The sequence below is a fragment of the Dendrobium catenatum genome, unplaced genomic scaffold (genome assembly GCF_001605985.2).
Source record: "Dendrobium catenatum unplaced genomic scaffold, ASM160598v2 fragScaff_scaffold_382, whole genome shotgun sequence".
Classification (NCBI taxonomy): Eukaryota; Viridiplantae; Streptophyta; class Magnoliopsida; order Asparagales; family Orchidaceae; genus Dendrobium; species Dendrobium catenatum.
In genome coordinates this window covers 108575-134143 of record NW_021318844.1, presented here as the reverse complement: position 1 = coordinate 134143, position 25569 = coordinate 108575, and the positions used below count along the sequence as shown (strand labels likewise).

The window sequence follows — 25569 nt, the reverse complement described above, 5'->3', positions numbered from 1 at the left end:
ATGTCCTCGATACCTTCCCTTTAAGCAATGGCCCGGTCCTTTCACGCGCTGAATCTCCACGCGCTTTCCCTCCTCTCTTTGCCCTGAGTCCCCTCTCCCTTTCTCTCTTTCTGAATCGTAAAAACTCGGTTACGACTCGCCGCCGTGTGCCCTACCGCACTGCTCTCCACTGAGATTAGACTCTCTGTTTCGTTTCTTCTTCTTCATCTACCTGCTCACCCCCGCGCCCCCTTTCTTCATATGGGCAATTGCTGCTCCGACAGCCCCGGTGGCGTGCAGGCCGTCGGAAGTGCCGGGGCCACTGTCGCCGGCGCAGCCTCCGCAGCTGGCGGTGTGGGATCAAATAGTACCGACAGCGCCGAAGCTGTCGAGTTCTTTCTGAAATCCCGCGGTCAGTTCGGCCTCGCTTCCCAGATCGAGGTCCGTCTTCGTTTTCTGTCATGTAAAGTGTCGGATGCAGCAAACAATCCGAGATCTATTTGCTATAATGGCTGCTAGGTTTTCCTTGATTTATAATCCAATTGAGCTTCTTATTTCTTCAAAGAGATTCGGAGAAATAGATGATGATATTTGGAAATCGTTTGCTGATTTGGGCTTACGCGGGTGATTACAGAAGTAGGTTCGCAGCATCTATGGAATTAGGATCTCACACTGTGATTTATGCTGCTTTATTTAATGTTAATTGTTGTTGCGGGCTAGAATATACGCGGCGATAGAGTTAGAAATTTTCGTCTAAACTTTGTAATGATATCCAACACACAAACATAAAATGAAAGAATACCTAGAATTTTACGTGGAAGATCCTGGAAAGGAAAAAACTACGGAGCCACGCTCAGTTGAAAAGATTCCACTAGGATTTGCATAGGTTACAAGTGGCTGACTCGTTCCTGAAATTTAGGACGGTCATATTACAATAATCTACAATCGGGTTGAAATTCTGTTACAAACGGAGGTCGGATATCCGACGATGATGGGTGGTAGGGTAGAAATCTGGCATCAGTTGGCTGTCGGGCAAAACTATGATGTCACTTGGAGGTTTGGTGGAACTCCGACGTCACTTGGAGGTTGGGCGGAACTCCGGCGTCACTTCGAGGTCGGATGGAACTCCGGCGTCACTTGAAGGTAGGGCGGAACTTCAATGTTGGTCGGCGGCTAGGCAGTTCTGTCTGGTGGTAGTCGAGGAGTATGGTGGCAAGAGAGCTTTCTTCCTTCCTTCTTCATTCTCCTCTTCTTGCTTCTCCCTCTAACTTTCTTACAGTTGAGACATTGCACTGTTTTTTATAAGTGTCTTTCTCTACTTAAATCAGTGCTCCTCTTCTTTTGAAGAAGTTAAATTTTTTGTAGCATTTTCTTTTCTTTCTCCCCCATTTTTTTCTTTCTCTAGAGGTCTTCCACTGTTTTTTATATGTGGCTTTCCTTATTTAAATTCAGTGTCAATCTTTAGTGTAGAAGCTTAAATGAGTGATCACTCCTCCACCAAAATCTCCCCAGTCAAAGGAGATCGCCCATATTGCCCAATTTGGGGGTCTAAAAAAAAAAACTCATTAGGCGGACAAGGCTGATGATGTCGTCACCACCATAACTGGCGATTCTTTGATTATTTTAAGTAAAAATTTTTATTTTCCCAATGATCTTGTGATGAAGGTGCTTACAAAGTTCGATTGTGTTTCTTTTTCTCATTCAGAATTTTTGACAGTGTATGAGTTTAATTGGCGAGCAAGACTATGATTTCCATCACCTTCGGAATTGATTGAAATTTTAACGACATGTGGAGTGAGTTTGCCTTAGCTTTCTTATAGAGTTATGTCGATCATAATGTAATTTTTAGAGATTGTGGAACAGTGTTGTCTCCAAAGTGTCTTTCTTGGATGGGTCATCTTCTTAGTGATACGCAGGGTCGTATCTCTTTTAGATTCAAGTGGCTAGATATTTGCACTCGGGATTCATTAAAAAGTTGAATTAATGATTTTTTTTTTGTGAAGAATGACTGGAATCTTTTGGAAAAATGGAAAAAGTTGAATGAGTTACCCATTCCCCTACATATTGGAGTATAGGATCTGTTGAAGATACTCAACCTTCCTGATGTCGACACCCTTCACTATGAGGTATGCTATTTGAGCAGATATGTAGATGAAGAATATTTGTTCAAGATAAGACTATCTACTCAGGCATGAAGATCACATGCATATATGCTAAAAAAGTTGATCAAAGTCCTAGAGACAGTTATTTAACTCTCAAAGGCTCCTCCTAAACGATCAAAGAATGAGGGTGATCTGCAGACATCCAAGAAGAAAAGGGTAAATGAGATTTTGATAGATACTAACAAAGGTCACCATATCTCTTCATCCAAATCACACATTCTAGCAATTGTTTTGAAATATCAATGTGTTGGCCATTGACATGCAGAGGAGTTGGTGAGTTCACATTTTTTTTTTGTTTTTTATTTTGCATTATTATAAGGATATGTTCTTTACAAAACTAGTCTTATTGCTTCAGTTGGTGCAATGCATGGATCTTGAGATTGAAATGACCAAGGCTTTAAATGACTGAAACAGTAAATTTGTGAATGCCAAATATCTTCAGGGAGGATACAAGAAGAAATATGATGACAAAATAAAAAAGATAAAGGCAGTGAAGGAGCGGCTAGCAGAGTGTAGAGCAGAGCTGGCTAATATGGTAACTTCAGCCTCCTTCTAGAGTCAACAGATGGATCATCTATATATTGAGTTAGTGGTGCAGAGACGACGATTACTTAGCATATGAAAGATCAGCAGATTCTTGAGGGAAAAATTATAGCTGTTGAAAATGAGAATAAAAAGCTCTAAAGTATATTGTTAGATAGATAAATCAAGTCTAAATCAGAACAACCACCTTTTAGAGTTATAGAATAATTCAAGAAGTCTGTCGCCTTCAAGATGATTGTCCATGATCAGATTCAGAAAGCTCACGTCCATGATCAGATTTTGGTAGACCCATAGATGGTCGCGAGCTTCCTGAATCTGATCATGGACAATTATCTTGAAGGGAACAAACTTCTTGAATTTTTTTATGACTCTGGACGGCGACTATTCTGATTTAGACTTGATTTTTCTCTCTGATAAAATATTATGGAGCCTCGTGTTCTTATTTTCAACAGCTACAATTTTTCTCCTAAGGATCTGTTGATCTTTCATATACTGATTGATTGTCGCCTGCACATTCACCAACTCAATATGTAGATGATCCATATGTTGACTTTGCAAGAAGGCCGAAGTTACCATATTAGCCAGCTCTGCTCTACACTCTGCTAGCTGTTCCTCCACTGCCTTCATCTCATTGGTTTTGCTATCATATTTTTTATTGCACTCTCCCTGAAAATATTTGACCTTCACAAATTAATTATTTCAGTCATTTAAGGCTTTAGTCATTTCAATCTCATGATCCATGTATTACACCAACTGAAGCAATAAGACAAGTTTCATAAGGGACTTATCCTTATGAGAATGCAAAAAGAAAAAGCAAAAAAGAAAAAGTGAACTCACCAACTCCTCAGCCCTTCGACGACCAACACATTGATGTTTCAAAACATCTTATGAAATATGTGATTTAGATGAAGAGATATGATAACCTTTTTTAGTATCTGCCAAAATCTCCTCCACCCTTTTTTTTCTTGGATGACTGTGGATCACTCCCATTCCCTGATCATTTAGGAGGAGCCTTTAAGAGTTGGATAACTGTATCTGAGACTTTGGTCGACTTCTTTAGCATATGTGCATGTGATCTTTCTGCCTGAGTAGATAGTCTCACCTTGAACAAATATTCTTCATCTATATATCTCCTCAAATAGTAAACCTCATATTAAAAGGTGTTGACATCAGAAAGGTTGAATATTTTCAAAAGATAATCTGCTTCAATATGTAGGGGATTGGGTAACTCCTTCAGTTTTTTCTATTTTTCAGGAGATTTCAGTCATTCTTCACAAAAAAAAGAAACCACTAATCCAACTTTGTGATGAATCCCGAGTACGAATATCCAGCCACTTTGATCTAAAAGAGATACGATCCTGCGTATCACTAATAAGACGACCCATCCAAAAAAGACACTCTGGAGACAACATCACTCCATGATCTCTAAAAAATATGATCAATTCTATTATGATCGACATTGCTCTATAAGAAAGCTGAGACAAACTTACTCCACATGTCGTTAAAATGTCAATCAACTCCAAAGGTGGTGGAAATCATAGTCCTGCTCGCAAACTGAACTCATATACTATCAAAAATCATGGACGAGAAGAACAAGCATGATCGAACTTTGTATGCACCTTCATCACAAGATCATTGGGAAATCTTAAATTTTTCCTAAAAATAGTCAATGAATTGCTAGTTATGGTGGTGACGACATCATCAACCTTGGTTGCCTTTTGAGTTTTTTTTAGACCCTCAGATTAGGCAATAGGGGCAATTTCCTTTGACTGGGGAGATTTTGGTGGAGGTATGATCACCCATTTAAGCTTCTATACTAAAGAGGAGTACTGAATTTAAGTAGGGAAAGTCACCTATAAAAAATAGTGGAAGACCTCTAGAGTAAAGAAAAAATGGGAGAGAAAGAAAAGGAAATGCTACAAAAATTTTAACTTCTGCACAAGGAGAGGGACACTGATTTAAGTAGGGAAAGTCACCTATAAAAAACAGTGGAATGCCTTAACCGTAAAAAAGTTACAGGGAAAAGCAAGAAGAGGAGAAGGAATAGAGCTCTCTTGCCACCAAACTCCTCGACCACCGCCGAACTTTCTCCTAGCCGCCGGCCGACATTGGAGTTTCGCCCTTCCTCGAAGTGACGCCGGAGTTCCGCCCAACCTCCAAGTGACGCCAGAGTTTCATCCGACCTCAAAGTAACTTTGGAGTTCCATCCAACCTCAAAGTGACGCCGGAGTTCCGCCCAACCTCCAAGTGACGTCAGAGTTCAGCCCGACCTCGAAGTGACGCCATAGTTCTGCCCGACAGCCGACTAACGCCAGATTTTTACTCGACTACCTAACGTTGCTGTATTTCTGACCTCATTTCAACCTGAGAGTTGATTATTATAATTTGATCGTCTTGAATTTCAAGGATGAGTTAGCCACTTGTAACCTAAGCAAACACTAGTTGAATCTTTTCAATTAGGCATGGCTCCGTGGTTTTTCCCTTTCCAGGATTTTCCACGTAAAAATCTCAATGTTCTTTCATTTTTTTTGTGTGCTGGATATTCGTACAACGTTGAGACGAAAATTTCTAACTCTATCGCCGCATATATTCTAGCCCGCAAAAATTATGCAACTATCTTTGCGCGCGTCATTGGAATATCTAGAATTTTCGACACCGCAATGAGATTAAACCATGCAGCCACTTACCCCAAAGTATAAAACGTTCAAATGGAAGGGAACTGCGTTGCAGGTTTTTGTTTGAGCAAGCTCATATCCGATATCAAGAGAAAATCAGTAAGTATTATTGAATTGTTGAAACCTAGACTGCCCTAGGGAAGGGTCTGATGTAGAATCAAATCTAGTGTTTAAGAATTTGGAGTTTGCTATGAGAATTTAGAAGTAGGCTGATTTCTTTGTTCACTGTACATCGTATGGCTTCCGATAACATACCCTGGAAGCTTACTTTGATGCATGTTATTTATGTATATGGTAAATTTTAAGGAAAGTTTGTGGTTTATGAAAATTCCAGTGCATTTGTATTATTCAATGCTCTACATATTGCAGTTGGAGATAATGCACGAAAAATAATTAAAATGTGGTGCACCTGTGGGGAAGTTTTTCTGCATCTGAGATGAGGACCGTTCCTTCATTTCTCAAGTAATGTGCAGTTCTGTAGTTGAATAATGTACTTAATACCCCTTTCAATTTTATGCAGTTTCAAAGAAACCGTTGAGAATAATCTTAAAATGCTGCCTTTTTTTCCCCATACAGTCTTTACTGAAGTCCATCCCTTTTGGCTTACTCAAGTTTGTTTATATTTTGTTTTATTTAATCCTAAACCAGTAGAAGTCTCGTTAGTTGTTGGAGAATTGTCTAGATCTTTGATTTTATATTTAGGATATCTCCCACATTTTTTTTTATAATTGAAGTTTGAACTTTAACATGAACCTTCAAGTGGTTTATGGTCATACCTGTAGGTTTTATGCTGACTTATCTTCTTACGTTGTTGTGCAATAGCTTTCACTGTCTGCTTCAAACTTGCTTGATCGCGACGTGCTTTCAAAGGTAAAGTTACCTACCTTACTGAAATTTGCAGCAATCTAGATTTACATTATAGTTTTTGAAATTGTAGACTTTTCAAACAATCATCCATGTTAATTTGTTGTCTATTTTCTAAATTTCAACATCTATCCAAATGTTTGGAGTTCTTGAAGTACTTGATTTTTTAATCTTTCAACATTGTGTTTATTTGTTTGTATCATCAATATGATTTCATTCCTTTGGGGCAATCAGTTATCACAGTATCCAAATTGCTATTTGAACCAAAAAAATTTTTTGCGCTCTATCTACATTTTTGCCCTTTTTAACCATTTCAATTCCTCCAACTATTCCATATGGACGTATAGAAGATTTTTTAAGCTTATAATGCACGATTTAAATATCCTGCCATAATGTAACAAAAAAGTTTAAAACCTAAATGTGTTTCTTTGAAAGAATGAAGTAAGTTCATAGAAAATGTTTGTATCATATCTAGTTCTTTAGTAATCATTTCATTAAGAATCACTATTCCTTTAACGAATTAATTATAACATGATAGCTGTACACACATTCTAACACGTGATTTATGAACAACTCTTTATTCAGAGTGATCCTATGGCTGTTGTTTATGCAAAGAGACGAGATGGAACTCTTGAAGAGATTGGTCGAACTGAAGTAGTATTGAATTCACTAAATCCTATATGGATTGCAAAGATTGAACTAACTTTCCATTTTGAGTTGTTGCAACCTTTGGTGTAAGCTTCTGTTATTTCATCAAATGTGATATGCATATGCTTACTTATGTTCATTTCATTTTGTGTGTAATTTTAAATCTAATTTGTTTGTTATTTAGTCTAAGTGATTACTCATTTGGCTGCAGGTTCCAGTTATATGATGTGGATTCTCAGTTCCATAATGTTCCTGAAAAGGTTTTTTTTTTTTTTTTTCATTATTTATCTTCAAAGCATTCAACTTTAAGGTATTCCTTCAACATTTTTTGCTTTAAGATAGTTGATTTGAAAGCTTCTTTGAAAGTCTTCTTTCAACTCAGTTTTTTGTCCTTGCATCCATCCAGTATTTTTTTTCTGGATCCAAATCCCTTAATGTGTGTCTATATTGCTATATTATGCAGGGTATGAATTATTTTTTTTTTTAGAAAATAGCAAGAGAACAGATTTCTTCTATCTGTGTATCCTACATGGAACAAAATCATTGTGACCTGCTAAAAGTTACTAATACAATGGTTCATGGTGTTTGATCCATTTTATGATCTCAACACATGCCTTGGTTTTGTTCTTATCAATTTATAGATATTGGTATCAACCTTTACTATGCTCTCATTTCTTTAGTTCCCTTTCACTGTAAATTTTCTTCTTGGTATGCCTACTAAAAATCTTTTCAAATAGAGGCTCAATAGTTTCAAAAGTATAAGGTCTCTGAAATCCAGATGACAAACTTACTGTCTGTTAAAAGTCAAAAGTTTATGTAGTGGAATACCTTTGTTCATAGGGCCTCAGTTCCGTGCCTTGATTTCTCTTATAACAATTTCTCTACGCAGGACCATATAAGCTGGAACATCTTATTTAAGTGCTAAGTAACTTTGGTGAGCCATGCATTGTCAAAGTAGGCCTGTATTAAAAAGTTGAGATGATCAGGAACCTACCTGGTGTCTGATTGATATACCTTCCTGCAATGCTTAAACTTTGCCTACATGTGATGTTTGGCAGAACTTTTTCCTTTGGACTTAGCTAATGCCCCATAAAATTTTCATCTTTGTTCCAGATATCGTTTCCTATGGACTCCAAGTTAAGCCCAATGACGTGTTAGACCACAATGTAGTTTAACACAAAGTTTAAGCAGCAACAATGACAACAACAATAAGTCTTTATCCCATTATATGGCATCGACAATATGAATCATTTTTTTCCATTGTGTCCTATTAATAGTCCTCATTTAAATATAATAAAATAGGTCATTTTTAATGCTTCCTAACCAAGTTTATTTAGGTCTATCTCTACCTTTCTTAATTTAGGATGGATCTACATCTACTTCCTAACAGAGTAACTATAAGGCCGACATTTTATGCGATCAAGCCATTTAAGAAGACATTCTAATCGTATTTTCCACCGGATCTACTTTAACATTTCCATGTATACACTCATTTTGCATTTTGTCTCTATGTGTAAAGACACTCATCCACCTAAGCATCCTCATCTCTATAATACTTAACCTAATTTTATACTTATCTTTTAATGGTCAGCATTCTGCGCCAAATAACATTGTAGGTCTCACCATCAACTTATAAAATTTTCCTTAAGTATGAGGGATACTTTTCTATCACACAACAGACCCATTGCATTCCTCTACTTCAACCTTCCAACTTGAATTCAACTAATAATATTCCCATCTATTTTACCATCGCTTTGAACAATTGACCAAAGATATCTAAAATGTGCACTTTTTATAATGACCTGATCACCCAATGCCACTATCCCACCACTAGATCTATTACTATTAAAATTACACTATATATATTCGATTTTAAATCTACTCAAATGAAAACCCTTAGACTTTAAGATTGACCTCTTTAATTCATATTTTTCATCAAATTAGCAAAAATTATACACCAAGATACATCCTCTTGCACATGTCTCGGAAGAATATCCATGGCTAAAGCAAATATATATGAGCTTAAAGCTTATCCTTAATGTTGTAATCCAACTTAGATAGGAAAATATTTGATCAAACCATCATGTTTTTAAACACAAGTAATAGCTGTGGGCTCCGAAAATTCGTGCCTTGGCCTCCACGTTGCTTTTCGGGGGAGTTTTAACGAAAGTTCCAGGGTAACTCTTGGAAAGGTAGATTAGGTTTGAAGATAAGACACTACCCAGAGATTGCACCCTTATTTTGTGAGAACTTTATGATTTGAGTTCTGGCCTGAGTGGCCTCTCCCGATCACAAGAGAGAACTTTCGATTAAGGCTAGTCGTCAATCAGATACATAGAAATACGTGCATATGACATATAGTAGTAGCATGGGCTTGGATATTTGAAAATTTGATATTTAAAATAGAAATTTCACCATCTTGCACTTAAAGCATATGGTGGAGGAATGGATGATGAACCTGATCATGATCTTATGGTTCCGTCATCCCGGGCCATCGTGGTCCCTCGTCTACTTAGTTAGAGGAGGTTTTCGACCTAACCTGCAGAAGGATCTTTGTCGGCAGCCATGAGTTGCTTCGTTCAATGATACATTGTAGATCTGGTGTGAGTATTTATCTAAGGGGATAAATTTGAATCCACCTTAGCTAATAGAGGGATTTATGCCATATCGACTATATCTTATTGATTCATATCTCAAGGATTTGTTGTCATTGGGGAGCATACAGGCTCTAGCCATAATCATAATTTTATGGTGCCATTTGGCGGCAAACCACCCGGTTCAGAGGGCCCCGGTCATAATCGTTTACCTGTGATATTTTTTGGCGGCAAAATCGTCTGTCAGAGGACATGTGCCACATCCTTACTGACAGGAGATGGTTTGAGAATGAAATATAGTGATATTCTCGACCAGACATTAGCTCTTTGTGAGCTGAAGTGTATTTTCAAATTTGTGCACCTCAGTAAACTGTTGCGGATGGTGGATGGATTTTGCTTTAAGTGGTTGATGGCTTATTTCAATTTTAAATATTTGGAGTTTTGGAATCTTTAGAAGTTTGAATGTTTGATGGGTATTTGGGTAGAAATTGAAATATTGGAATCAACCCCTCCGGTTGAGATCTTATTCAACACGACCATCATTGGGGTGTTTATGGATATTTGAGAATTTCATTGATTGGACCTTGTCGACTCTGTCTATTGGTTGACAAAGGATCGGGTCCATAGGCTTTATGTTTTTTGTTGATGGATTTCTTTTGTCATAGGCCTTGGAGGCCTAATATGAATGTATAAAACATATATTCTGGTTAACAACTTGACCGCATATCTGTTTGATAATTCGAGCCATGTCGACTCCTATCTATCCACATATAAGGATCAGGCTCGAAATTAGATTCATTTATTGATCCACATAGCATCCCTAGACGTCACGTGTGTACAGACAACACGCTCGCCGGGGTCCATGCGGGTTTATGATTGCTCATGCACTTTCTTGTGTTGTTTGTTTTTCTGCATACATATTGTAGTGCAAGTGTGGGGGTAAAATATTCTAGCATTGCTCAGTTGTGTGGACAATTGTTAATTGAATGCAACATTCTATTTGGAAGCTCATACACGCATTCTGTCCGCTTGTATGCATGTTGCAGATCCAGTGGCATGGCGTCGTACTATGGTTATTTGTCCATTTCATACATGTAGATTGTCGTGCACTTGTTGTTTCTTTTTTGTGTGTGGATTGTGCACTAACGAATCTCCTACTATGCATTTGTAGATACTTGCACGCATTGTAGTTCTTTCATATCTGCCCACGGATAAAATGTTAAATGTATAACGACTCTTTTAGTGGCCCGTAGGCATTTATATTTGCTGTAGTCATCTTGTATTTTACTTGTGTGCAGCCTATTGGGTGTACAACGGATCTTCTATAACAGCTCATAGAAGCTTTTATGGTTTTATCCCTTCGTTGCTTTTGTTGTGGTCTACAGTATTTCCACTAATGTTGACTGTTTGCAAATCATTATGCTCATTAACAATTTGATGTTGACTCTTGACTGTGCTATCCTCATCAACAATCTTCTTATACATTGATCAGCGAGTTACTGTATTCTTAGTGTTACCTTCGTGTTGAGAGTGTTGTTGTATGCATTGCTTCTCTTTATCGATGTATTTTTTTGCATTGAACCATTGCTGATGACATGAGTACTAGCGCATTTCTTTATATTCATTTGCCTTGCAACTCTATTGCTTGTACGTGTTATGGTGAGCATCACAAATCTTTCAGTGTCTTTGGGAATAAACTGCAACTAGCATGATGAATTTTCATCCTCAATATTCACTTGCAATGATCGCATACACCTTTCAGTTTTTCGTCATTTATAGGTTTCACTTGCTTGTTTGAACGATGATATCAACACTCATTTCACCTGTAATATGCCATTGTATCTGACACAATTATCTTAGATCAATCAATTGCTTGAGTCTTCATTATCACCTATGAATGGGTTATTTTGCACATTTAGTTTCAATGCTTGTCAGAACCTTTTCGAGCATTTATTTATAATTAGGTTGCACATTCTCGTTGATCTTTGTCGATTTTTGCATGTAAGGCTGAATGTACTTGCCTATATTCTGATGCCGTTTGCAAGGAGTTATTGCAAGCATCATTAACATTCTCATGTATATTGACCAGCGGGTCATTACATTTGTCACATATTAAATTTCAATACTTGTAGGGAATTGCGTATTGTCGTTCATTTGAATGATCTCAACAAATTTCTTTGTCCAAAGGTTTCATGCAATGACTTGTAAATAAGTTGTATCCTTCAGTAATTTCGTCATTGCTTGTAGACAAGTTATGGTTGCAATCTCCTTGTCTCCACATGTTGTTTGCAACATGCATAGTGATTCCACACAAGTCTTTCATTTGATTACGAGCAAATTATATTCATTGAGATTTTAACATAAATCTTTTGTTGTTTCATTGATCTCTTATTTACATGATCAAAACTTGTAATCAACATTTATGTTTATAAGGATGATCTTGCATTCATTTACTTGAATTTCGGTTCCTTGTGGTTCATTTGTTCAAGTTTGAATATTCAAAAGTCCACTTTTGTCCAATCTATATGTCCAGTTCACTGTCATTTTATTCAAGTTCTTCATTCCGCCGCTCAAGTTCAAGTCCCACTTAATTCAAATTTTGGACCACTGTTTATTTGTTGATTTGAGTTCAAGTTCTTTATAATATCGAGTTCGTTGTCATTTTTTTAAACTCAAAATTTGCACAAATTCATTTAAGTTAATTTCATTATTGTTTGCTTAAGTTCAGGTCCCCTGTTAATCGAAATTTTCGGCAGCCTCCTGGCATCTCCCTTGTTTAGGGGAAACTATGAGAAATGGGTCATCCTACCACGCTACAAGAGAGTATATGGTTGGTGTCGGGTGACACTATGTTCGTACATCTTCGATCCCATCACGTTACAAGAGCGTGTATATGGGCTTTAGATACCGTATGCGTCGCACCCGGTTTCCTCCTACCATGATACGAGAGTGTGTATAGGGGGTTTTCCAGCTCAACAAAAATGTCGAATGTGGGGTTTTGAGTTGGAATTTGTATACCTGTGTGGAGAGGGATTGGCGGTGGCGATTGTGTTGATGAAAATGCACAAATAACAACAATTTTTCTCTTTTTATTTTCTTTTTTTTTTAATCTCTTTCTTCTTTTCCTCTTTCTTCTTTATTTTTTCTTTTTTGTCTTCCTTTTTTGTATTTTATTTTCATCATATATATACACACACACACACATACACATACACACAATATACTAATTAATAAACAATAACTAATAATATACTTAAAATATAATTAGTAATATACTAAATACACTAAACACTAAACAAACTAAATATACTAATTATAATAACAATAAATAATAACTAAAATATAATTAAAAAAGATAAAACATATACCTAAGGTCCGGTATGGAGAAGATGTCTGCTATGCAGAGGTCAACAAAAGCTCATGTAAATGTATCTTTAATGACTTGAATATAAGCATTGTTAACTGCTTTCTTTTCTAGAACTCTCCACAACACTACTCTTGAAACTTTATCATATATTTTCTTTAAATTAATAAATATCATATGTACATACTCCTTACTCCCTCTATACTTCTCACATCAAACCTCTCAACAAATGTATATATTCCGTAGTAGGCCTACCCGACATGAATTCAAACTAATTTTGAGAAATATTACTATCACATTTTAACCTATGATCAGTTACTCTCTATCATAATTTTAATGTATGATACATTAATTTAATTTCTCTATAAGTTGTGCACTTTTGTGCATCACCTTTATTCTTAAAAATATAAATCAACACAATCATTCTTCACTTAGTTGACATCTTTTTAGTCTTCAAAATATTATAAATAAGGTTTAGTAAATCAAGAAATTTCTTGATCTCCTAAACATTTTCACGCTTCTATTGGAATATCATCAAGTCCTATTATTTTTTCATACTTCATTTAGGATGCTAAATTTATTAAAGTCAATCATATTCTCGCATCTTTCATTGAAAAGTTTATGTATGTTGAATATCCTCTTATAAGAAAAATATTTTTGATCTTCATTCTTAATGCATTTCACTTGAACTAAAGATTTACTTCCCGTATCTCTTTGTTTGGTAAGCTTATAAATACATCTTTCATCCTCCTTAGCATCTAATCTATTATATAAATCACTAAATGTTAAATTTTTTGCATCACATATGGCTTTCCTAGAATCCTTACAGATCGGCAGATCCCTTTGTTTTTTTCTCAATTTTTTTGCTTTTACTTCTAAATCAATTTTTATAATAAAGCTTATTATTTTTTTTATCTTTTCTTGCACATTTTGATTCCACCATCAACTACTTTTCTTTTTGATTCTCCAAGCACATACTTTACAATATTTTTAATATCACTAGCTACTTTTTTCTACATAAAATAAGGTGTTTCTATAATTCTAGTTTAAGATATTAGTCTAAAATCTTGAAGTAGCATGACAACACCTTTTTTTTAAAATTGTTTTTGAGTGGTTAATTTAGTCTTGGTATCATGCATTGTATGCAGTCAAATGCTTTACGTTGACTTTCTAACAATCTTGGTTCTGCCATGAATACAGCACGTGTAACTTTGGGGCCATAAGCTTGTAATTGTGATCTCATTTGATGTCTCAATAAAATCAGCCAGTCCTAAATTATCTAAAGAATAGATTAAAATGGTTATGATATTTATCATACTGATTTCAAATGTTATTGTTAACAAGAAAAAATTCAAATTTTTACAAGAACTGAAAAATATTTATTATCGGTACCTATAGATTTACTGATATGGTGGAATAACTAGTTTACCAGTTATAGAATACTAGTACATTACAAAGGATCTAGTATAACGAGCAGCTTAGACAATTTATACTTGTACTACAATTGAAGAAGAATTGACTATTTTCTTAAGTATTTTATCGTTGTTTTTATTTAAAGTGGGAAAATTAAATTGAAAATGATGCAAAATCTGCAAAACTATTGAAAAGTGAAATTTGGTGCTAACAAAATTATAAAAATATAACCCATGAAAGAAACATTGTTTCCATCCTCCTCTGTCATCTACTGACATCCTTATACTTTTTTTTTGGGAATTTTTGGGGCAAAGCCCGTATATTAATGAAGAGAGGTTACAAAAAGAACTAAACCTAAAGAAAGAGGTTTAGAAACCAAAAAATACATGTATAACCCGTGTAACCCAAAAAGGAAAGGGACTAAGGACTAAAACAAAATTAGACTCAGGCTTAAAGGAGCTAAACCCTTAAGCAGAAATGCTCAAACATAGGTCTAGAAGACCCAAAACACGAAACCACTCATCCCTGGTTGCCTGCAGCCACCCAGCAAACCCAGAAAAAAGAAGCAAATTGGTCCTCCACCTTTAAACCAAACGGCATCATAAATCTGTCAATGCCAGCAGAAAGAAGTGCCAGCTCGAAGAGAAAATGTGGCAGGAGCAGGCCGTCCAAGGGAAGAGACCATCCGAGCCCACAAGGTTTAGCTCCACTCATCATCGTCTGAATAGTCCATACAAGTCCCCAAAAACAGAATTGCTGAGCACGCAGAACAAAACCATCAAAAAGCTCAGCCAGCATTAAAACAGGAAGGAAATACCACAAGAAGCAAATCCAGCTTGTTCCAGTGTAAAGTCTTAAACCGAATAGCATATTTGATTTTCGTAATGATGCCTTTAAATGAATCATCTTTGCCAGCAAAACGCCTCTCATTCCTTGATCTCCAAATATGATATACAGCACAGGAAGTCACAAAGAAGGTGAAGTATTTCTCCACATCAGAGCAGGCCACCTGCTCGTCCAGGAACTCAAAAACTTGAATAAGGGTGGGCCTTAGCAGGAAATTCTGGAGAGAAGGGAGCAAGAAAGAGATCACCTTAAAACTAAATTCACATTGAAAAAAGAGGTGAGAAATGCTCTCTTCACTTGCTCTGCAAAAAGGGCACAAAATAGGGATAAAAATATTCCTCTTAGCTAAAACATCCGCAGTCTTAAGACCTCCCACCATGGCCAGCCAAACAAAGGATGAGAAACGTAAAGCATAGTTTCTGTGCCAGACAAAAAGTATACCAGGAAACCTTGTGAAGATCCTCATAAAAATGCTTAACAAAAGATTTAAAACAATGTTTGAAATTTCCCATCCACGAAATAGGAGCTGGAGGAGTATCAGTGATCGGGATGTCCTGAATATATCTGAAAATAGATTGATCTAAGTAACCAAGAATGAGCCAAGAACCATCGTGAATACATTCCCTAACCTCCAAACTAGAGGAAGTAGTAGGGGGGCTAAAAATTCCAACAGCAGTACCATTACACCATGGGTCCCAAAAGAAAGAAAACTTGCAATCATGAGATGCAATATGAAACCGAAAATTTCCTTGAGTTTTAGCAGCAGTGAGACTGATGGATTTCCAAAATTTAGAAGCCATGGCAGGGGCAGTCTTCCAAGGGCAAATAAATTTAGCCTTAAACCACGAAGCCAGAAGAGAGGGGGAGGTATAGAAGCGCCAGATAAAAGAGCAGTTAAAACCAAACCGAAGAGCATCAAAAGCAGGTAACCCAAGACCACCATAGCATTTGGGTAGACACGTGTTTTTCCAAGCAACCAGGTGTAATTTCTTGCCTTCCACAGAACCATGAAACAAGAATTTGGAACAAAGCTTATCAATGTACTTATAAACGCCTTTCGGTATAACTGCACCTCTTATCCAATAAGCAATGGTGTTTGCTATAGTGAATTTAATAAATTGTATTATACCTGCAAAAGACAAGAATTTAATTTTCCATCCAGCAAGTAGAGTAGAAAGCCTACTCGATAGTGGATGGAAGTGAGAAGTTTTGAGCTTCCTAGGAGAAATAGGAAGACCAAGGTAGGTGAGAACATCCTTAGCATTGAAGAAGCCCAGCAAGGAAGTAATATGAGTGGCCAAAGGGGTATTCTTGGATTAGAGAATGGAACATTTAGCATTATTGATACACAGGCCAGTGTGCACAGCAAATTTAGATAACAGAGATTTAAGGCTGTTAGCATTGGAAAGAGAGGCTTTTCCAATGACCAGAATATCATCAGCGTATAATAGGTGCTTAACCGAGATATTACCAGAAAGAATGCCCTCAAAATTACTATCATTAATCTCACAGGAGAAAGAGTCCATAACAACCGAGAAGAGCAAAGGAGAGAGGGGACATCCTTGTCTCAATCCAGAGGTAGAGGGAAAGAAACCTTCTAAAGCACCATTCACATTCACAGAAAAGTGGACATCACTGATACAACCTTTAATCCAGCTGACAAAGATATCAGGGAAACCTTTCAAAGTGAGTCTATGTAAAAGAAAGTCCCTAGAGACAGTGTCAAAAGCTTTTCGTAAATCAAGCTTGGCACAAAAGTACTTCTTGTTGGGATTTCCATTAAATTCACTCAGAATCTCAGAGGCCAGAACAATGTTATCAGTGGAGATTCTGTCCTTAACGAAGCCCGTTTGACTATTATGGATAATGAAAGGTAAAACCTCTTTCATACGATTGGCCAAAATTTTAGCAATGATCTTATAAAAGACATTGCACAGAGAAATAGGCCTATAGTCAGATAAAGAGGAGGCATGCTTACCCTTGGGGATAAGGGCAATAGCAGTGGCCTTGGCACATTTGGGAAGAGACCCCTTTGAAAAGAAATGTTTTACAACTCTGCAGACATGACCCCCAATAATATCCCAAGAAGCTTTGTAGAACTCAAAAGGGAACCCATCAGGTCCCGGGGTGGAGTTAGAAGGTCCAGCAAAAACCATATCCCTAATTTCCAAATCAGTCACCATGGTGGTAAGTGAGGCAAAAAGGGGTGTGGGAATAGTAGGACCCACAGGGAAGTGAGAAGCAGACGGGTCAGCAGGACTAGGGGTGTTATACAAATTCTGAAAATAATTAACAGCGGCCAAGGCAATGTCCTCATGAGCAGTTAGAATGCCATCCTCAGTATGAAGTTCACTGATCCGATTAGAATTAATCCTGGAATTAATTCTAGCATAAAGGAAGCCCAAATCATCCTCCCCCTTAGTAAGCCAGTTGGCCTTAGCCCTTTGGATAACCCACATACTCCAAGACTTCTGGAGAGAAGCAAGAGAGGAATTTATATTTGTCATTGTAACATTCTGGTTGGGATCCAGAGGAGTCAGTTGTAGCTGTGAAATACATCTATGTTGCAACTCTTGGAGCTCTTTAATACTCTTAGAAATATAGGAAGAGTTAGACCAATTCTTCCTCTTGATAAAACCTTTCAAGTCTCTCAACATAGAGTAGAAAGCAGAAATAGGGTTCCCTTGGTGGTGAGAAGCAAACACATAAATCAAATCGTTCCAAAAACTCCTTTAACCAAATAGTTTTTAAACTGAAACCTGGCCTTGGGTTTAAAAGAAGAGCCCGGAAGAAGGACTAAAGGCGAGTGGTCCGAGCAATTAGGGTCCTCAATTCTATAAAAAGAAGCCGGGAAGTGATCAAGCCAGGCAGGATTGACAAGAATCCTATCAAGTTTGATATGGATCGGGTCCGCAGCCCTTTGATTGAACCAAGTGAAAAACAATCCAGTAGAGGGGAGCTCAGTGACCCCAGAACTGAAAACCCAGCCATTAAATTCTTCAAGGCGATTGTGTTGCAAGGGTCTCCCACCAGATTTATCCTCAACCCTTCTGCAACAGTTAAAATCCCCAAAAATGGCCCAAGGGGAGGTAATCGAGTCTGCCAGATTATGTAAGTGTTGCCATAAGGGAGCTCTGTCAGCAATGGTATTAGCAGCATAAACGACGGAAACCAAAAAAGGAGCCATAGTTCCATAGGAGATGACTCCATGAATGAGTTGTGGGGTAATAATCAAAGGAGAAAAAGAGATCCGCTGAGGATTCCATTTTATCCAAATTCTGCCAGGGGTAGAACAGTTGAAGTTGTCGCAAGAATTCTCAATGGGAAAAACTTTGTGAGAGTTGATAAACCACGGGTCAGCCATCGAATCAACAGAGACTTTAGCTTCAAGGGACATCCTTATACTCTCTATCCTCTTATTCTTGTTCTGTAGCATGTTCTTTGAGCCAGGTCATACCCGCTTATTTCATTTGTGTAATGTCTTACTTTGAACTATTGATGGATGGGTAGTGTCAATCCAACCTTCATCAGATTAGGTTAGAACCTAACTTGGTTCCTTTGGATTTGGGGTCAGCGTACTACTTTATACTAAAGTAAGAGCTGCAGAATATTCTCAAAATCTTCTGCATTGTCCTTTGAAGTTGCAGGTTTTATGGTCATCACTCTGATTTTATGAAGACACTGCTATCGTTATTCTAGAGAAAACCCTCTCAATCATGTACCGTTGTGGCTTTATTTCCAGCACTGACTTCGAACATTGACAGTTAGGTTGAAATACTAAAGCAGAAAACCAATTTCATGTACCTACAGTGAAGACAATAGATAGTGCTATAAATATTGTTGGATAAATGGGGACCGATTATGCAAAGATTTGATACTTATAGACAAACGGGCTCTCTGAAAATGCAAGTGTGAGGTTGCACCTAAGACTGATTAAGCGGGGGCTTCATGTATATAAGGTAAGCTCGTTTTTATAGACAAATGGGCTATAGACAAACTATTATAGGTAGAAAAGGCTTGGAGTCCTGGCTGCTCCCGTTGTTATTAGCACATAGGGAGACCAACTTATTTATCCACCATTTCTTTTTTACCAAGATCATCCAACTCCAATAACTTTGCTGTCTTTAAAAAATATGCTGGATTTTCTCTAGAATTTTTTTTTGTTAAATTATTATTTTTAATGTACAACACTTTTGCTATATTTCTTGAGCAAGTGTTCTTTTCAATTGTAAATTTTTTCTTTTAAATTCTCCTTGAGATTTTTGTGCAATCTATTTTACATTATGAACCACGATTCACCTTGAACATAAATTGTAATTGTCGAAGTAGTTAGAATTTCCATGTAGCAACTCTTTGTTCATTAGTTCAAACTAGCTATGGCACTTAAAAGTTGCAATGTTATTGATGCTCTGAGTATTGCAAGGTGCATGTCATTCCTTAAATTAATTGCACAATCCGTCCGTTCCCTATAAATGGATATCTATCTTCTAGTGTGAAAGTTTAGCTCAGCTTAAAGTTCCATTATGGATTCTAGTTGTTTGTTGTTTCTTTGGAGTCCTAATGCATATATCAAGTAATTGCTTCTTGACTGAAATATATAATGAAATACTTTGGTATGAAGTACTTCCTATTATATGTTTTCAAAATCAATACCAGTGAAATTCTATTGTAAAAGTTGAATTAAATGTTTTTTCAATGTCATTGGCTTGCTGTATTTTGTCTTTCAATATTTACTTGATTTGATATTGTAGATATTTTTTTTTATGTTATTAGATACTTATAATATTTAATCATTCCAGACACTGAAGTTGGATGAGCAGCAATTTCTGGGTCAAGCTAGCTGTTTTCTTTCAGAGGTTTGCCTTTTGATGAATCTTGGTTATTAATTTTGAGAATGGAATCTTAGTTTAAACTTGTTCTTCTGATTTGTTACTATCTTTAGTGTTTCTAAATCTCATTGAATGACCAAAACATTTTTATTTCCTTGCCATCATCTATGCTAAAAAACTGTTCTTGATTTTTGCATGAATTTGTAGAGAATTTTCTGCACTTCAAGTCTTTTTTGACATAACTTTTTGAAAGCCACGAAAATGTTGTATGCTTCTCTTGACAGGTTGCTGGATGTTTTTTTGTTCCTTGATTCGCAGGTTGCCACTAAACTTAATAGATCCTTGATCCTTAAACTAGACCATAAAGAATATGGAAAAGGGTCTCAAAAGCTAGGGGAGCTTACTGTTCGTGCTGAAGAGTGTTTTAGCTCAAAAATGATGTTTGAGATGATATTTCACTGTGCAAATTTGGATAATAAGGATTTCTTCTCAAAAAGTGTAGGCTGCTCCTTTAAATTTTTAACAAGAGTTATATGGTGTTCTATTGCTAAATTGATTTTTTTTTTCTTTTTTTCTGATGTTTGTAGGATCCTTTCTTAGTGATTTCTAGAACAACAGAGGCTGGCCCTCCTATTCCAGTTTACAAGACAGAAGTTATAAAGAATGATCTCAACCCCACTTGGAAGCCAGTAATTATAAATCTTCAACAAGTTGGAAGCAAGGCACGAGTTTTTCTTATTTAAACTGCTGTCAGACATCTTTTTAAGTCATATCAAATTCTGATCAGGTTGAACGTTGTGCAGGATTCACCTTTGAATATCGAATGCTACAACTTCAATAGCAATGGAAAGCATGACCTCATTGGGTGAGAACTCTCTTAATTATTGCTTACTCTGCCACTTCCTCTCTCTCCTGTTTACTTGCATATATTTCCTTATATCTTGTTTATGACTTGGATTATATAGCTAAATTTATCCTGCTTCATTGATTGGACAGCAAAGTTGTGAAATCGCTGGCAGACTTGGAAAAGCTTCACCAGCATCAGCATGGGGAAAATCTTTTCCTACGTAGTATTGCTGGCCAAAATCATCCCAATAAGGTTAAAATAAGCAGTTTTACAATGATTTCAGAAGAGACATTTTCTTCTAGAAAATAAGTCTTACTTTTTTGTTCAGATATTGAAGGGTCAATTATTTGTGCAAAAGTTTTCTGAGAATAAGAGACATACTTTCCTAGACTATATTTCTGCTGGTTGTGAAATGAATTTCATGGTAGCAGTAGACTTCACAGGTATGTATACGTTACTCTATTCTTTTTATTGGACCCTAAGATGCCTATATTTTTCTTAACTACGGCTTCTTTATATTCACACTTTTTGTTTGGCAGCTTCAAATGGAAATCCTCGGCTTTCAGATTCTTTGCATTACATTGATCCCTCAGGTCGACCAAATGCTTATCAAAGAGTGAGGAGTTTTTATGCATGCAATTTACCGTTATTTGAATTGTTTTTTTATTTTTTTCAACTTTTGAAGCAAACATGCTAATTTCTTTTATCTAACTTTCAGGCAATATTAGATGTTGCAGAAATTCTGCAGTTCTATGACACAGATAAGCGCTTTCTAGCTTGGGGCTTTGGAGCAAGGCCTATTGATGGGCCTGTCTCTCATTGCTTTAATTTAAACGGAAGCACACACCACCCTGAAGTAAGTGGTCATTTCAATAGAAAAGCTCCTCATCTTAAGGGTTATACTTGTTCCGAACGTATCATTTGTACATGGAAGAATTCTACACCTGTTTATAATTTTGTCACTAGTTCTAGGTGTTTTTCCTTTTATTCTTTATCATAGTTGTTGCCCCATTATTGTTTTATTTTGAGGATGCTGATAGGAAATACTTGAGTTCGGAAGTAACCCTAAAGGGAAATACTTGAGTTCGCAAGCAAACCTATCAATAATTGGTGAAAACACCGAGAAATATGCTGATTTCAGAGAGAATTCAACAAAACGATGCAGGAATTTCAGAAGATTGAAGAAAAAACATAGGGAAAACTTCTATTTAATCCACAAACAATAAAAATAATACAAGATACAAGTTTCTTCAATTCGAGAGGAAGAAACTACTCTCCAATTCTCTAGTGAAGCCTAGAGCCCAAAAGAAAAACCCTAGATTTCAATTCTCTCCTCAAATCCAGATGAAACCCTAATCCTCTCCAAAGGAACTAATTCAAACAACGAGGACAAATACAAAATCCCTAAACAGCCCCCTAATTCAAAATTTCACTCCCAAAGCAAGTTTAATTAAGTCGTGGGCCCCATCACTCCAACCGGCCTCTCTTCCTCCCTCCCTTGGTTCCGCTCCCTCATTTTGTAGCAAATAACCGGTCCAACCTAGACTGGTTCAGCTGGCCCTAGGGACGGCCTAACAGATGCTAACCGTCCTAACTGCTGAATACTATTTTCAGGTTGATGGTGTTCAAGGAATAATGGCAGCTTATGCTAGTGCTCTTCATAATGTATCCTTGGCTGGACCTACCCTTTTCGGACCTGTTATTAACACTGCTGCAGCATTAGCTGGCCGATCACTTGCCAACAACCAGCAGAAGTATTTTGTCTTGTTGATAATCACGGTAATAAACAAATTACTATCTTCATGTTTGGCAACTATATCTAAGCTGAATTTACCCTTCATTAGGATGGGGTGATAACAGATCTTCAAGAAACTAAAGATGCATTGGTGAGAGCATCGGATCTGCCTCTTTCAATCCTTATTGTCGGAGTTGGTGGCGCTGACTTCAAAGAAATGGAGGTACTCACTTCTATCACTGTCTATTTAAACGTTTTACAAACAAACTTGTTAAAGTAAATTCTCTTTGGTCATTCAAATTTCATTTTTAGTTTGGGAGATTGACATACATAATAATGAATTCTTATGCATTTGTAAGCGTGACTTCTAAATTTTTATATTAGTTTATATAATGCATTAGTTCCTGGTTGACACCAAAATATTAACAATGTTAATTTTTCTAAAATGAAATACTAGTTTTCATGAACTTATTTAGATTTGGTTTAGATAATAATGTTACATAAAAATAAATATAAAGATATAAGTGTTAAATATATAAATATATAAAAATAATATGATATGCACATAAATTCAGCTTTCAGGTTTTTACTTTTGAATGTATTTCAAGGGTCAAACAATTGTCATCATTCTAGGATTTTTTTTTTAATCTCTATGGATCAGAACCAAATACAAGTGCTAGAATAGCTTTTCTACTCTGTTACTAAGTTGTTGGAAATGCCATGTAGATCTTGGATGCAGACAAAGGAGAGAGACTTGTCAGTACAACCGGACAAGTGGCAACGCGAGATATTGTACAGTTCGTTCCAATGAGGGATGTTCAGAGTATGTGGATCTTTCTCATTAATTTATTGCTTTTGCATCTTGAATAATATTTAAAGCTCCTTCACCTTGCCCTCTCCAAATCCCTTTGATTACTAAACAATCCCATATTGTATGATTATAATTCAAGCATAAATAAATTCTGTCAATGAATGGTCAGACGAAACAATATTGAGAGAGTACTAACCATTCTTCCCCTGGGAGGGGAAATCGGCCATTTAGAGTTTCTCCTCCTTTGAGGAGAATGACTATAGGTTCTAAGTAATATCAACAAATGTATCTAATCCATGTCATGCGAAAGATCCCACACTAAAATTCACAAGCATGCTCTTATGCTATCAAAAACCATACAAAGATTATTGTCATAGACTTCAAAAATAAAATTACAACATTAATAATGTAATGACTCTTATTTTGATATCAAACATAAAAAAAATACAATATGTTTTAGTAACTTATAATAAAGAGAAATATAAATGATTTAAATTTCATTAAAAATTTACTAAATAGCATGCTAAATCGGTTAGATACGACTCTCTGGTGCCCTTTTCATATACCACACATGCTAAGTTTTATTGTTTTTACGAATATTAAGCAAAAAATCTGTAAAAATATGACTTCAAATATATGCCCTTTCAAAAGGAGATTATTCTGTGCAGACGCCGAACGCCGTCCAGAGACCAATCATAATGCGTCATGTCAGCCCCTGGTACCGCTGCTCGGTATTGCTGACGTGGTGCATTCTGGTTGGTCTTTGGATGGTAAACTGCATTTGGCGTCCGCACAAAATAACTTCTCTTTCAATGTAGAGCAAATTCCTGATCACCCTAGAAATCTGGTGGCATACCCTTGTAGTTTTTTTGGATTTTTTATTTCAAGTTCTTCCATGTGGAATTAGTGTAGTGTCTGTACTACTGGGTGCTGCATACCTTTAAATTTTTTTCAGTGGATGCTGCCTTCTAATCCGACGCCAGTGAAGCCATAGCCTTCATTTTTTTTTTGTTAAATTTTGCCTTTAAATCCAATATTACTGAATCCTTTTGTTTCACTCAGTTTTCTAATCCGTAACAAATTGCTTGCAGGTGGTGAATTGTCAGTTGTGCATGCTCTGCTTGCTGAATTACCTGGACAGTTCTTGGCTTTTATGCAGTCCAGAGATATCAAACCATTGAACTAATTAACTCATTGACTAATTGTTAATTTGTTCATAATTGCATCAAAAACTTGATTTCCTGTTTAGATTTCAGAGGATTTTCTCCCTTTTTGTTTTGTTTTTTTTTTTAAATATTTCTTCTGCTGCTCCATTCATTAAGAAGCAAAAGCTGCCATACTTATTGTTGGGCAGATGCAATAGGATAGTTTCATTGCAAAGAAATATTTGTGCCTTTGTGGTTTAATGCTCAGTCTGTGTTGGGCCAGTTGGAATATTTTTGTTAAACACACTAACCCATTAAATGTGAATAGTTCAGCTTACTAAATGTTTCCCCCTTCTCTATCGTTAGATGTTTTGTTGCACAATTGTGCAATTGGATTTTTGCATGCTCTGCTGGTTTATGGATTTGCTTGTGAAAAACCATTTTGACTGTCAGAAAAGAAAAGGGATTAATTATTTTGTGCGGATTACGGATACCGAACATCGTCTGGAGACTAACTAAAATGTACCACGTCACTCCTTCGCTCGGTACCGTGGTTCGGTACTGCGGCTCGGTACTCTTGACGTGGGCATTCTGATTGATCTTCGGATGGCATTTTGCGTCCAGCTTTCGCATAGAATAATCCCTCTAGAAAAGGGGTTATGATTGCAGGACTAATACAAATAGTCCTATGTAATTTTGATCTGTTAGTTGGAAGTTTTGGATATCAATAAAGAAATTTTGGATTCGAAGCTTATATTATGATATGTATGAGCTTGCTTTAATTGACTCTAAAGTTCCAAAAAAAAAGAAGTCCTGTTACTATTTGGATTTATAAATACGTTGTTATAAATAATTTAATGATTAATAATTTTTTGATTTCTTTTGTGGTATTTTTCTCTCATGCACTTAGGAGTGTAATTTTGTCATTATTTAAAGTTTTTTTTATAACTCAGCTTACCTTATAATTAATTTGTTTAAATCAATTGAATGGATAATCCAATGAGCTAATAAACAAGATTAAGGCTACGGTTGAGATGGCTTTTTTATTGCTTTTTAAAGTAAATTTTTAATAAATTTTTTTTTTATTTTTGTGTTAAAAAATTATTTTAAGAAA

At 36.3% G+C, this 25569-nt stretch overlaps 1 protein-coding gene across 3 annotated transcripts; it reads left to right on the top strand.

The window, feature by feature from the left end:
• LOC110098938 (protein BONZAI 1) lies at nt 1–24814 on the top strand. 3 transcript variants are annotated; one of them, XM_020825897.2, is made up of 17 exons: nt 282–420; nt 5729–5821; nt 6182–6229; nt 6809–6957; nt 7083–7131; nt 19888–19944; nt 20236–20415; nt 20505–20639; nt 20721–20782; nt 20914–21016; nt 21093–21207; nt 21304–21380; nt 21483–21620; nt 22379–22543; nt 22609–22722; nt 23226–23322; nt 24402–24814. In XM_020825897.2, the coding sequence occupies exons 4-17, from the start codon at nt 6818–6820 to the stop codon at nt 24494–24496; spliced, it is 1527 nt and encodes a 508-aa protein (XP_020681556.1). In that variant the 5' UTR covers nt 282–420; nt 5729–5821; nt 6182–6229; nt 6809–6817; the 3' UTR covers nt 24497–24814. The 3 variants fall into 3 exon arrangements, 2 of the variants coding, with proteins under 2 accessions (XP_020681555.1, XP_020681556.1); XM_020825896.2 differs by lacking the exon at nt 5729–5821 and having other exon boundaries at nt 2–420; XR_002303403.2 differs by lacking the exons at nt 5729–5821; nt 24402–24814 and having other exon boundaries at nt 1–420; nt 22625–22722.
• The last annotated feature ends 755 nt before the right edge of the window (nt 24815–25569 follow it).

Excerpts from the sequence above, each read along its gene's own strand:
- LOC110098938 (XM_020825896.2), top strand. The coding sequence starts at position 241 with ATGGGCAATTGCTGCTCCGACAGCCCCGGTGGCGTGCAGGCCGTCGGA. Across the intron at positions 6,958-7,082 it reads GAGTTGTTGCAACCTTTGGT|GTTCCAGTTATATGATGTGG; the intron begins GTAAGCTTCTGT and ends ATTTGGCTGCAG. Across the intron at positions 23,323-24,401 it reads TCCAATGAGGGATGTTCAGA|GTGGTGAATTGTCAGTTGTG; the intron begins GTATGTGGATCT and ends AATTGCTTGCAG.